The 13,611-nt window shown below is 45.1% G+C and overlaps 1 protein-coding gene across 1 annotated transcript in view; it reads right to left on the minus strand.

The window, feature by feature from the left end:
• Positions 1-612: 612 nt before the first annotated feature.
• The window catches only part of POU2F3 (POU class 2 homeobox 3), a 28,520-nt gene continuing 15,521 nt past the window's right edge, over positions 613-13,611 (minus strand). The window contains exons 9-11 of the mRNA XM_049778385.1: positions 9,890-9,956; positions 8,121-8,256; positions 613-652 (exon numbers count right to left, since the gene is read on the minus strand). Of these exons, the coding sequence (XP_049634342.1) occupies positions 613-652; positions 8,121-8,256; positions 9,890-9,956 (243 nt within the window). The remainder of the gene's footprint in view (positions 653-8,120; positions 8,257-9,889; positions 9,957-13,611) is intronic.

Raw genomic sequence — 13,611 nt, forward strand, 5'->3', positions numbered from 1 at the left:
AGACATTGTTTTCTCCAGTGTCCTCCTCGCTTGCTCCCCACTTGACCAAGCCACCAGTGACACCAGCAACTGTCCAAACCCAGCACATCATGACAACAACAAAAGAATGGGAAGGGGGGAAAAAAACCAGAAAACCTTGCTGAACAGAACAGGGAAAAACATCAAGGCTTTGGTGGGGCATCCAATCGATAGAAAGTTTTTCAGGGTTTAGGATCAGTTCTGAGGTTGCAGCTAAGTTCAGAGTCAATAGTGTGATCCCTTCTTCTGGTGGTTTGGTCCCCCCAAACACAGGGCTGTCCCCCAAAAGCCCCAGAGGAGTAGAAGAATTAGTACTTCTACCCCCCCCCAGGAAGTCTGGGGGAAGATTTAGAAGAAGGGAAGCGCTCAGGCCTAGAGAGTTGGGCCCGTTCCTCCGCAGAATGGCCTCTGCATCTTCCACACAGCTTGGTTCTCCTGGGGCCCTGAAGAAGGCAAGTGTTGGGTTCACTGAGAATGGGGGTTCGCTCCCACTCTTCAGAATGTGATCTGTCCATATCCAGCAGCGGGGCACCCTCCCTCCTGCTTCCAGGGAGTGCGAGAGAGTCTGGTGCCATGGCAGAAACTGCTTTGGTCTTAGTGGAGGTAGGTGGGGTGATTCCATCGGTACCAAGATCTGGAAGGCAGAACAGAAGGTAAGAAGAAAGGAAGGACTTGTCAGTGAGGAGAGCAGTTCTGCAGGGGAGAGGGAAAGGGCAATGTCAGCCCTGAGGCAATGGCCTATTTTCTGGGGAAGCGAGAATGTTCTGGAATCAGATCATGGTGATGGCATTTACTTATATGGTTTTGGTATTTGGAGGCCCATGTTTCTTTACTTTCTTTTTTTTTTAATTTTGGGCCACAACCAGAGACACTCAAGGGATACTCCTGGATCTGCACTCAGAAATCACTCCTGGTAGGCTTGAGGGACCATATGGGATGCTAGGTATGGAACCCAGGTCAGCCACATGCAAGGCAAACACCCTACCTGCTATGTTATTGCTTTAGTCCCTTAAAATAATTTTTTTTTTAATTTTGGGCTGCACCCGGCAATGCTCAGGGGTTACTCCTGGCTGTCTGCTCAGAAATAGCTCCTGGCAGGCACAGGGGACCATATGGGACACCGGGATTCGAACCAACCACCTTTGGTCCTGGATCGGCTGCTTGCAAGGCAAACGCCGCTGTGCTATCTCTCTGGGCCCATAAAAATAATTTTTAAAGTGTCTTTTAATTTTGGATGTTGAGCCATATGTGGCAGTATCGAGGCAGTCTCTTGGCTTTATGTTATGGGGTCACTCTTTTTTTTTATTATTTAAACACCTTGATTACATACATGATTGTGTTTGGGTTTCAGTCATGTAAAGAACACCACCCATCACCAGTGCAACATTCCTGTCACCAATGTCCCAAATCTCCCTCCTCCCCACCGGACCCCCGCCTGTACTCTAGACAGGCTTTCTATTTCCCTCATACATTCTCATTATTAGGACAGTTCAAAATGTAGTTATTTCTCTAACTAAACTCATCACTCTTTGTGGTGAGCTTCCTGAGGTGAGCTGTAACTTCCAGCTCTTTTCTCTTTTGTGTCTGAAAATTATTATTGCAAGAATGTCTTTCATTTTTCTTAAAACCCATAGATGAGTGAGACCATTCTGCATTCTTCTCTCTCTCTCACTGACTTATTTCACTCAGCATAATAGATTTCGTGTACATCCATGTATAGGAAAATTTCATGACTTCATCTCTCCTGACAGCTGCATAATATTCCATTGTGTATATGTACCACAGTTTCTTTAGCCATTTGTCTATTGAAGGGAATCTTGGTTGTTTCCAGAGTCTTGCTATGGTAAATAGTGTTGCAATGAATATAGGTGTAAGGAAGGGGTTTTTGTATTGTATTTTTGTGTTCCTAGGGTATATTCCTAGGAGTGGTATAGCTGGATCGTATGGGAGCTCGATTTCCAGTTTTTGGAGGAATCTCCATATCGCTTTCCATAAAGGTTGAACTAGACAGCATTCCCACCAGCAGTGGATAAGAGTTTCTTTCTCTCCACATCCCCGCCAACACTGTTTATTCTCATTCTTTGTGATATGTGCCATTCTCTGTGGTGTGAGGTGGTACCTCATAGTTGTTTTGATTTGCATCTCCCTGATGATTAGTGATGTGGAGCATTTTCTCATGTGTCTTTTGGCCATTTGTATTTCTTCTTTGTCAAAGTGTCTGTACATTTCTTCTCCCCATTTTTTGATGGGATTAGATGTTTTTTTCTTATAAATTTCTGTCAGTGCCTTGTATATTTTGGAGATTAGCCCCTTATCTGATGGGTATTGGGTGAATAGTTTCTCCCACTCAGTGGGGGGCTCTTGTATCCTGGGCGCTATTTCCTTTGAGGTGCAGAAGCTTCTCTGTTAGTCTCTGCTTTCACTTGCTTGGAGAGTGCAGTTTCCACCTTGAATATGCCTGTAGTCTCAATGTCCTGGAGTGTTATGACTATGTGTTGTTCTATATATATTATGGTTTCGGGTCTGATATTGAGGTCTTTAATCCATTTGAATTTTACCTTCGTACATATTGTTAGCTAAGTTCAATTTTTTGTAAGTGGCTAGCCAGTTGTGCCAACACCACTTGTTGAAGAGGCTTTCTTTGCTCCATTTAGGACTTCTTGCTCCTTTATCAAAAATTAGGTGATTGTATGTCTGGGGAACATTTTCTAAGTATTCAAGCCTATTCCACTGATCTGAGGGCCTGTCCTTATTCCAATATCGTGCTGTTTTGATAACTATTGCTTTGTAGTAAAGTTTAAAGTTGGGGAAAGTAATTCCTCCCATATTCATTTTCCCAATGATTGCTTTAGCTATTCTAGGGTGTTTATTGTTCCAAATGAATTTCAAAAGTGCCTGATCCACTTCTTTGAAGAATGTCATGGGTATCTTTAGAGGGATTGCATTAAATCTGTATAATGCCTTGGGGAGTATTGCCATTTTGATGATGTTAATCCTGCCAATCCATGAGCAGGGTATGTGTTTCCATTTCCGCGTGTCCTCTCCTATTTCTTGGAGCAGTTTTATAGTTTTATATAGTTTTATAGTTTTCTTTATATAGGTCCTTCACATTTTTAGTCAAGTTGATTCCAAGATATTTGAGTTTGTGTGGCACTATTGTGAATGGGGTTGTTTTCTTAATGTCCATTTCTTCCTTATTACTATTAGTGTATAGAAAGGCCATTGATTTTTATGTGTTAATTTTGTAGCCTGCCACCTTGCTATATGAGTCTATTGTTTCTAGAAGCTTTTTGGTAGAGTCTTTAGGGTTTTCTAAGTAGAGTATCATGTCATCTGCAAACAGTGAGAGCTTGACTTCTTCCTTTCCTATCTGGATTCCCTTGATATCTTTTTCTTGCCTAATCGCTATAGCGAGTACTTCCAGTGCTATGTTGAATAGGAGTGGTAAGAGAGGACAGCCTTGTCTTGTGCCAGAATTTAGAGGGAAGGCTTTTAGTTTTTCTCCATTGAGGATAATATTTGCCACTGGCTTGTGGTAGATGGCCTTAACTATATTGAGAAAAGTTCCTTCCATTCCCATCTTGCTGAAAGTTTTGATCAAGAATGGGTGTTGGACCTTATCAAATGCTTTCTCTGCATCTATTGATATAATCATGTGATTTTTATTTTTCTTGTTGTTGATGTTGTGTATTATGTTGATAGATTTACGGATGTTAAACCATCCTTACATTCCTGGAATGAAACCTACTTGATCGTAGTGGATAATCTTCTTAATGAGGCATTGAATTCTATTTGCCAGGATTTTGTTGAGGATCTTTGCATCTGCATTCATCAGCAATATTGGTCTGTAATTTTTCTTTTTTCATAGTATCTCTGTCTGGTTTAGGTATCAAGGTGTTGTTGGCTTTATAAAAGCTATTTGGAAGTGTTTCCGTTTGTTCAATTTTATAAAAAAGTCTTGCCAGGATTGGTAGTAGTTCCTCTTGGAAAGTTTGAAAGAATTCATTAGTGAATCCATCTGGGCCTGGGCTTTTGTTTTTGGGCAGACATTTGATTATCATTTTAATTTCATCAATAGTGGTGGGGGTGTTAGATATGCTACATCCTCTTCCTTCAACCGTGGAAGATTATAAGAGTCCAATAATATATCCATTTCTTCCAGGTTCTCATTTTTAGTGGCGTAGAGTTTCTCAAAGTAGTTTCTGATTACCCTTTGAATCTCTGCCATATCAGTAGTGATCTCTCATTTTTCATTCCTAATATGAGTTATCAAGTTTCTCTCTCTCTTTCTTTGTTAGTTTTGCCAGTGGTCTATCAATCTTGTTTATTTTTTCAAAGAACCAACTTATGCTTTCGTTGATCTTTCGGATTGTTTTTTGGGTTTCCACTTCGTTGATCTCTGCTCTCAGCTTTGTTATTTCCTTCTGTCTCCCTATTTTCGGTTGAGCACTTTCTAGTTCTATTAGCTGTGTCATTAAGCTACTCAGGAAGCCCCTTCTTCCTTCCTGATGTGTGCTTGCCAAGCTATAAATTTTCCTCTCAGTACTGCTTTTGCTGTGTCCCATAAGTTCTGATAGTTTGTGTCTTTATTGTCATTTGTTTTCAGGAACCTTTTGATTTCCTATTTTATTTCATCTCAGACCCACTGGTTATTCAGTATGAGGCTGTTTAACTTCCAGGTGTTAAAGTTTTTCTTCTGTGTCCCTTTGGAATTCACCAATAATTTCAGAGCCTTGTGGTCAGCGAAGGTAGCCTGCAAAATTTCTATCCTCTTGATATTATGTAGGTATGTTTTATGTGCCAGCATGTAGTCTATCCTGGAGAATGTCCCATGTACATTGGAGAAGAATGTGTATCCAGGTTTCTGGGGATGGAGTGTCCTATATATATCCACTAGGCCTCTTTCTTCCATTTTTCTTTTCAGGTCTAGTATATTCTTGTTGGATTTCAGTCTGGTTGACCTATCCAGTGTTGACAAAGCCATGTTGAGGTCCCCCACAATTATTGTGTTGTTATTGATAATATTTTTCAGATTTGCCAACAATTGTATTAAATATTTTGCTAGCCCCTCATTCGGTGCTTATATGTTTAGGAGAGTTATTTCTTCCTGCTCTACATACCCCTTGATTAATATAAAATGTCCATCTTTGTCCCTTACAACCTTCCTGAGTATAAAGTTTGCATTATCTGATATTAGTATGGCCACTCCAACTTTTTTATGGGTGTTGTTTGCTTGGATAATTTTTCTCCAGCCTTTTATTTTGAGTCTATGTTTGTTCTGACTATTCAGGTGCATTTCTTGTAGGCAGCAGAAGGTTGGATTGAGTTTTTGATCCATTTAGCCACTCTGTGTCTCTTAACTGGTGCATTTAGTCCATTGACGTTGAGAGAAAGAATTGTCCTGGGATTTAATGCCATCTTTATATTAAAATTTGGTGTGTCTTTTGGTTAGTCTTATCCTAAATTAGGTCTTTCAGTTTTTCTCTTAAGACTGGTTTTGAGTCTATAAAGTTTCTGAGCTGTTTTTTTGTCTGTGAAACCATGTATTCTTCCGTCAAACCGGAAAGTGAGTTTTGCTGGGTACAGTATTCTAGGTGAAACATTCATTTCATTCAGTCTTGTCACAATATTCCACCACTGCTTTCTGGCCTTGAGTGTTTCTGGTGACAGGTCTGCTGTAAATCTCAAGGATGCTCCCTTGAATCTAATTTCCCTTTTTGATCTTGCTGTTTTCAGAATTCTGTCTCTATCTGTGGGATTCGTCATTGTGATTAGGATGTGTCTTGGGGTATTTTTTCTGGGGTCTCTTTTGGTTGGTACTCTTCAAGCATGCAGGATTTGATCACATATATTCTTTAGCTCTGGAAGTTTCTCTTTAATGATGTTCTTTTTTTTTTTTTTTTTTTTTTTTGGTTTTTGGGCCACACCCGATAACGCTCAGGGGTTACTCCTGGCTATGTGCTCAGAAGTTGCTCCTGGCTTGGAGGACCATATAGGACACCGGGGGATCGAACCGCAGTCCTTCCAAGGCTAGCGCAGGCAAGGCAGGCACCTTACCTTTAGCGCCACAGCCCGGCCCCTTTTAATGATGTTCTTGACCATTGATTCTTCCTGGAAATTTTCTTCCTGGATCTCTGGGACTCCAATGATTCTTAAGTTGTTTCTATTGAGCTTATCATAGACTTCTATTTTCATCTGTTCCCATTCTTTGACTAATTTTTCCACTGTCTGTTCATTTGCTTTAAGTTTTTTTCCAATCTCTCCTTCTGTATGGAATTGTTATTTATCTCATCTTTCACAGCACCAAGTCTATTCTCAGCTTCTGATACCCTGTCCCAGAGCTTATCCATTTTGTCATTCACTTCGTTTACTGAGTTTTTCAGGCCTGTTAGTTGACATGTTATTTCAGTTTGGAGTTTTGTGATTTCTGTCTTCATATTTTCTTGGTTCTTATAAGTGTTCTGTTCAACTCGATCCATGGTTTCTTTGAGTTCTTTGAGAATCTTCCATATTGCTTGTCTAAAGTCCTTATCTGAGAGGTTGATTAGTTGGTTGGTCATTATCTGGTCATCAGAATTGTCATCTTCATTCTCTATGTCTGATGCTGGCCTGCGTTGTTTCCCCATTGTCACACTTGTATTGTGGGTTTTTCTCCGTGTTGTGGTGGTATTCTTTGGCTAAATGATGTAGGCAGCCACACTCCTCTGGCTCTGCCCTTTCTGGATGGGTCGACTTGCCTCCAAGGGAGGGGAGTCCTCCATGGATGAAGCCTCACACAGGATCAAATCTTAGGCCCGAGCACACAGCAGAGAAGACAGTCCGGAGAGAAATGCTGAGCTTCAGTGATCCAGCACAGTTCTTAGTGTGATTTTTTCTTCCTGTTGCGATGGTGTTCTTTCCTTAGAAAGAGCGCACGGCTGCGTAGCGAAGGGGAGCAGCCGTGCTCTGCTAGAGCCTCTTTTCGGCCCACTCCCAAGAGGTTCACTCGACAGGACTGTAGACAGACACACACAGGCAGCACTCACAATTTTTCACAATCGGGTCCCACTGGGCAGGTGTAGTTTCATGGGATCACTCTTGACATTGATCCTAATCAATATCTTTATGTACATGATACAAGTTTGTGCCTTCTTTCCCTTTCTTCCTTCCCTCTTTCCTGGTGGAAGTGGATGAGGAGCTACCACATTTTGGGATGCAGCAGTAGTCTCAAAGAGCTGCCTTGCTCAAGGGCCTATCAGGGGTTTCAAACTCAATTTACCTGGGGGCCGCAGGAGGCAAAGTCGGGGTGATCCTTGAGTGTAAAGTGTAGTAGTAAGCCTTGAACATTGGGGTGTGTGACCCAAACAACTAAAACAAAACAAAACAAAACAAAACAAAAAAAGATTCCTCTAGGGCAGGGACACAAAATGTTGTATGAAGGGCCATTTGCAGCCCACGGGCCTCGAGATTGAGACCTCTGGCCTACATGAATACAAACTGACTGAGGCCTCTATTTTGTTGGTATGTTTTTGGGCCACACCCAGCAATGTTCAGGGCCTACTCCTGGCTCTGCGCTCAGGAATGACTACAGGTGGTACTTAGGGGATCCTATGAGATGTCTGGGATGGAACCCAACTTAGCGACATGCACAGCCTTCTTCACTATGTTATCGCTCTGGGCCCTGCATATGGTCTTGAACCTGTTGTCCAACTTCCGCATCTCTGCTATGCTGGGAGACTACAGGCTTCCCTGAATATTTTAGAGCTCACCCAGCTCAGGAAATAGGCTCTGTCTTACTGGGTTCCTCCCACAGACTTCAACAGAAGATCCAGGTCTGAAGGGCAGCACTCCTGAGCTCAGCCAAGGCCCTTCCAATAAGAACATGTGGAAATTTCCACACGCTGGGTGAGGATGGAAATGTTGGTTTTGTTGTGGGTTGTGCCCTACCAGGGCCACTCAGGGCTGCAGTTTCCCTTGTAAATCTCACTTCCTGGGGAACAAATTTCGCCCAGCTGCCTCAGACTGTCTCTTCCTGTCCCCCATGCCCTGGCCCAGCCCCAGTACTTAGTTTTCCCAGGCCCCCAAGCAGCCAGGAGTCTGGGAGTCTCTTCATTCGCTCTTACCCTGAAGAGTTAAAACTGGAGGGTGAGTTCAGAGCAGCCTTGGCGCTGTTCTGTGAGGCTGTGGGGCTGCTGGTATGAAGGCTGGAGTTGGGAGAGGAGGATCTGCTGTGGTGCCCAGGGGAGCAGGAGGACGTGACTGTGGAGAAGAAGAGGTAATGACATGCCACTGAGTCCTGGGACTCCAGGGACTCAGATCCCCAAGACCCCTTCCCAGCCAACCCCTTCCTCTAGTAGGGCTGCCCTGAGCATCCACACCCCATCACCACAGGGGCTCTCCAGAGCCCAAGCCCTGCAGCAGGGAGGCTGGTTCTTCAAGTCCCAGACTTGCCAAACAGCCGAGGCCACAAGCCAAAATCATCCAACTGCAGGACACACCCAGGGCTGGGCACACACGCAGCCAAATGGGAGAGGCAAGAGTGGAGCCAGGCCAGGCAGAGAGAGAGAGAGGAGGGGAGGGAGAGAACTGTGTGCACGCGCCACCAACATGCGTGCACCACCATGAAAGGCCACCAGCCACTCAAACTTGTCCCACATGGCCTAGAAGGCACACTGCCAAGGGGAGGAGGGCCTCCCACTACCTGGGCCCTGGGCCCTGTGCTCCACAGTGCTGCCTGCATCTTCCTGGAACTGGAGGCTTGATGAGAGAGAATGTATTTGCCTTTCCCAGACAGCATGCCAGGGACAAGGCTCTGCTTATAGACCATCCAAACCCAGATCCATGGGTCCAGGGAGATGGCTTGGAGGGTTAGAGACCAGGTTTTGAATGAGGAAGCCCTGGGTTTGATCCCTAGCACTGCATGGTCTCCTAAGCACCAGGAGCACTGATCCAGGATCAGTCCCTGAGCACCACTGGGTATTCCCCCTGAACCAAAGTTAAAAACAAATCTTAGTGAGAGGAGAGAAAGAGAGAGAGTGAGAGAGATAAAGAAAGACAGGAGAGAAAGGAAGGAGAGAAAGAGAGGAGAGAGAAGAGAGAAAAGGAGAGAGAGGAGAGGGAAAAGAGAAAGTGAGAGAGAGAGAGAGAGAGAGAGAGAGAGAGAGAGAGAGATTCAATGGGCTAAGTGCAGGCTTTGTATACAGGAGGCCTGGGTTTGATCCTGGCACCTCTTTGGTCTGGAGATGTGCAAGGAGTGACCTTAGATTACAGAGCTGGAAGTAGTCCCTGGATGTGGCCTCCAAACAAACAAGTACCCCACACTAGCAAGTTAGCTAGGGAGAGCAGGCCTGACCTAAGGTAGGGCTGAGCTATTCCAGGCTCACCCTTTCTGGTACTGCAAAATGCTGCAGTCTTTTGAAAAATGAGGCTTCCAGAAATGGGTTCTGGTCCCCTGTTTGCCTTCCTTTCATACAACGCACTGCTCTCAAGGGCTGAGAAACGCTGCTGCCAACCCCCCTCAAACACTCATTTAGACTCTGCTGACTCTACCTCTCCCAAACTGCCAGCATCCAGTAGCCCATCTCCTCCTGTCCCTCGATGTAGTCACCTCAAAATGATGGGGTGCTGCCTTCACTGGGTATCTGTGAAAAATCTCATTCTTTTTTTGAGCTTTCCAAATCTATTTGACTGACTTTTGCTTTTCCAGAAAAAAAAAAATAAATAAATGCAATCATGCAGCACCAAATCTGCCTTCTTGGCGTGAATAAAAACAGAAAGCGGCCCCTCAATGTTATCTCAGGCTTCCCTCTTTCCATTGTCTCAGTGCCCCTGAGTGGCAGTAGAGCTTAGGGAGACTGAGTTACAGGAATGCATGGCTTGTGAAAAAGCTCACCTGTTCCTGGCAAGGTGCTGTGGACAGGAGGGACAGGGAGGGGGGCCAGGGATCCAGCCGGAGACACCTGAAAGGGAAGAGAAACTGGTGATTGTCTATCCTACATTTCTCTTGTTGGGTTTGCTGTGGGGAATTAGACCCAGGAAATACACCTGCCCTGAACTCCCTTCTAGCCTGGGGCAGGTATTTCTTGCAAAGGCTCAACTCCCTACCCCCCCCAACTCCCCTAGGACTGAAGAGGACGGACTCAGCTTCCTAAATTTTAAATTCTCAACCGACACCCCAGTGTTCCCTTTTGAGGAGGAACTGGCCCTTAGGGGGTCAGCTCTGATCTTGAGGTCCAGCCTCACTGCTACTGTCTGGCCCTGGGCTGCTTTGTTGGAGTGACAGGGGGGAGAGAGAGGAGAGAGCCCTGGGGATGCTGTAGTGGCCAATGCTCCATGACTCCCCACTTCCCATCACATGTTCCCTCATGTTGCAGGCTGGGCAAAGCACATGCTCTGATTTCTGGCTATAGACCCTGCAGTTTGGCTGCGTAGAGAGCCTGGACTTGACACAAGACCACAGGAAGAGTTTGGTCTCAAAGACTTTACAACTTTACCATCGGCTCAGAGATGAAGGAGGATCTGGGAGAACTGAGCTTATCTTGCTTCATGGTCTTGGAATCTCCTTTCCAGATCACCCTGACATAGCCCTGAATTGGCCACCACAGAGAAAACCAAGTCTGAAGCCCAACAGCTTCAGACAGCTTCTTCTGGGGGAGACCTGAGCATGTCTCCTCCTCCATGTGTCTCTGTGTTTCTCACCCAAGCAGAGCAGGGACACCTCCATGATATGTCCTTCATCCTTTTCCTCTTTTGAGGCCACACTTGAGAAGGCTTAGAGGTTCCTTCCTGCGCATCCCATTGCATCCCATAACACTCATTGTTAGTGTTGTGTTGCTCGGGAAGACTAGGCAGTACTAGGGATGAAAGTGGGCCTTGTGCTCCAACCCTTTGGGCATCTCCCCGGCCCTCTAAAGTTTTCTTTTAACTTGCCAGGAGATAGAAATAAGATTGGAGAGCCTGTGACTGCATAAGTAAGATCTTGGGTTTGATTCTGGCACTGTAGGGGTTCATGAGTACTTCTGGGTATTGTCCCAACAAATGAAAGAATGGATAAATAGGTGGATGAATGGAAGAAGGAATGAATGTCTGGATAGATAGATAAGTAGTTGGAAGGAGGGGTGGGTAGGTGGATGAATGGATACATGAGTGGCTAGATGGATCAGTGGATGGATGATGAATGGAAGAATGGATAGAGAAATAAATTGATCGGTGAATGGATGAGGGAATTAATGCCTGGATGGGTGGATAGATAAATGAATGGATGAATGGATGGATAGGAAGATAGATAAATAAGTAGATGGAGGCGTGGAAGGATGAATAAATTAAGGAGTGAATGCTTAGATGGATGGATGGGTGGATGGATGAGTGGGTAGATGAATGGGTAGATGGTGAAATGGAGGATGAGTGAATGGATGGATGGATGGGTAAATAGGGTGGATGAATTAATGGATATATGAATAAATAAACGGCAGGATATATAGATGGGTGGATAGATGAATAAGTGGATGGATGGGTTGATGAAAGAATGAATGAATAAATAAATGGATAATGATACATTAATGCTTAGATGAATGATTGGATGGATGGATGAATGGATAAATGAATGGATGGATAAGTGAATGGATAGATAGATGAACAGATATTTTTTAAAAACTATGTACACTATGAATTTCCATGTGAATGTTTGTTTTTTTTTTTTTTTTTTTTTTTTTTTTTTTTTTTTTTTTTGGTTTTTGGGCCACACCCTGTGACGCTCAGGGGTTACTCCTGGCTATGCGCTCAGAAGTTGCTCCTGGCTTCTTGGGGGACCATATGGGACGCCGGGGGATCGAACCACGGTCCGTCCTAGGCTAGCGCAGGCAAGGCAGGCACCTTACCTCCAGCGCCACCGCCCGGCCCCCATGTGAATGTTTAATGTGTAAGCTCTTGTCAGGGTCTCAGGCAGGCCTGTTGCTTCACTCCCCTTCAGGAGGAAGTGGCAGCCACTTCTGGGCACGAGGAAATATCTGCTCTCTCCTCTCTGTGGGGTCTCACAGCAGGTTTAATCAAATTTCCAAAAGATGCAGAAAGGAGAATGTCTGGGGTGCTGGGGGAGGGTGGAGGTCCTTCCCTGTCCAGCTGGCAAGTCCCCTCCCCTCATTCCTCAGCAGGTTCTCAGGCTGCCATCCACCTGCCTCCAGCCTGGACAAGAGGTAGGGAGTGCCAGGTGGGGCCAGGTATGGGGGAGTAGGCACAGATGCAATCTGTCACTTCTTTCCATTCCTCTCCCCTCCCTGAGGCACACCTCAGGCATTTGTTGTTGTTCTTAGATAAATAATGTCTTTAGTCCTTGCCATCAGCTCTCCTGTTTCCTCCTGGAACTGGGCCAGGTGTTTGCAAACCTGCCCATGTTTAAATCCTTTCTTGGGTTTTTTGTTTTTGTTTTGGGGTCACACCCAGTAGAGTTCAGGATTGACTCCTGGCTCTGTGCTCAGGAATCACTCCTAGCAGGGCTCAGGAGTATGCGGTTCTGGTCATCTAACCTAGGTTGGCATCATACAAGGTAAGTGCCTTACCACTGCACTATCATTCTGACCCCACAGAGAACCTCTTTGACTTTATCCATGAATGACAATATTGCTCCAGGACCACTATTGTTTTGTTGTTGTTGTTATTTATGTTTTGCTTTTAAACTTTGTATTGCCCAACTATCTCTTGGAGGTCATTCCCTATTAGAAGAAATTCTTTCAGGCTCAGGAGACTGTCACAGGGACAACACTTGCTGGCTCCCCTTGATGACATCCCAGCTCCTCCTGTCCCTATTGATCACTGCAGCACAGGTGCTCAAAAAACATGAATGGTGAAAATGGGGGTTCTTTTCTCTAAGCCCACACATGCTGGTGTCCCCCCAGGAATGATTGAACCCACACTTTTTTCTCTTTGCTTCCTCTGTGCAAACTCCTATGGGGAGCTCCTTTTCATTGACACCAAAGTCCCACTATACCCTCTCTATCTCTGACCTCCCAAGTCACACATCCCAGTTTTCTATGTACTGGATTGTCCTCAAAGCTGTCAAGAAAGGGAGTAAGAGAATTTCACCAGGGGCCGGAGAGATATCATGGAGGTAGGGAGTTTGCCTGGAATGCACAAGGATGATGGATTGAATCCCGGCATCCCATATGGTCCCCCGAGCCTGCCAGGAGCGACTTCTGAGCGTTGAGCCAGGAGTAACCTCTGAGCACTGCCAAGTGTGACCCAAAAACAAAAACAAAAACAAAAACAAAAAAAGGAAATGTCACTGTTTTCAACTTCCCAGCCCACTTCTGTGTTTACTTGACTGGCCCCTGGCTCCCTCTCCTGAATGCTGAATCACCCTCAAGACTCTCGCCTTCATCTGCCTCATTGTCCCTACCTCGTTTTCAAGGTCGGAAGCCCAACCAACAAACACTGCCTTCTAATTGTCTGTTGGCTCTCACCCAGTCCCTTGTTCTTTCCACCAGGGTTTGCTCCAGCCCTCATCACCTCTCTCCTGGCACTCTGCCCTCCCATCCTAACTGGTCTCCCTGCGACTCATCTTGTGCTTCTCCTGAACCACCTTTGGGAGCCAATTGCCGGAGCGAATCAGATCCAGTCCTT

The sequence above is a fragment of the Suncus etruscus genome, chromosome 8 (assembly GCF_024139225.1).
Source record: "Suncus etruscus isolate mSunEtr1 chromosome 8, mSunEtr1.pri.cur, whole genome shotgun sequence".
NCBI classification, from domain to species: domain Eukaryota; kingdom Metazoa; phylum Chordata; class Mammalia; order Eulipotyphla; family Soricidae; genus Suncus; species Suncus etruscus.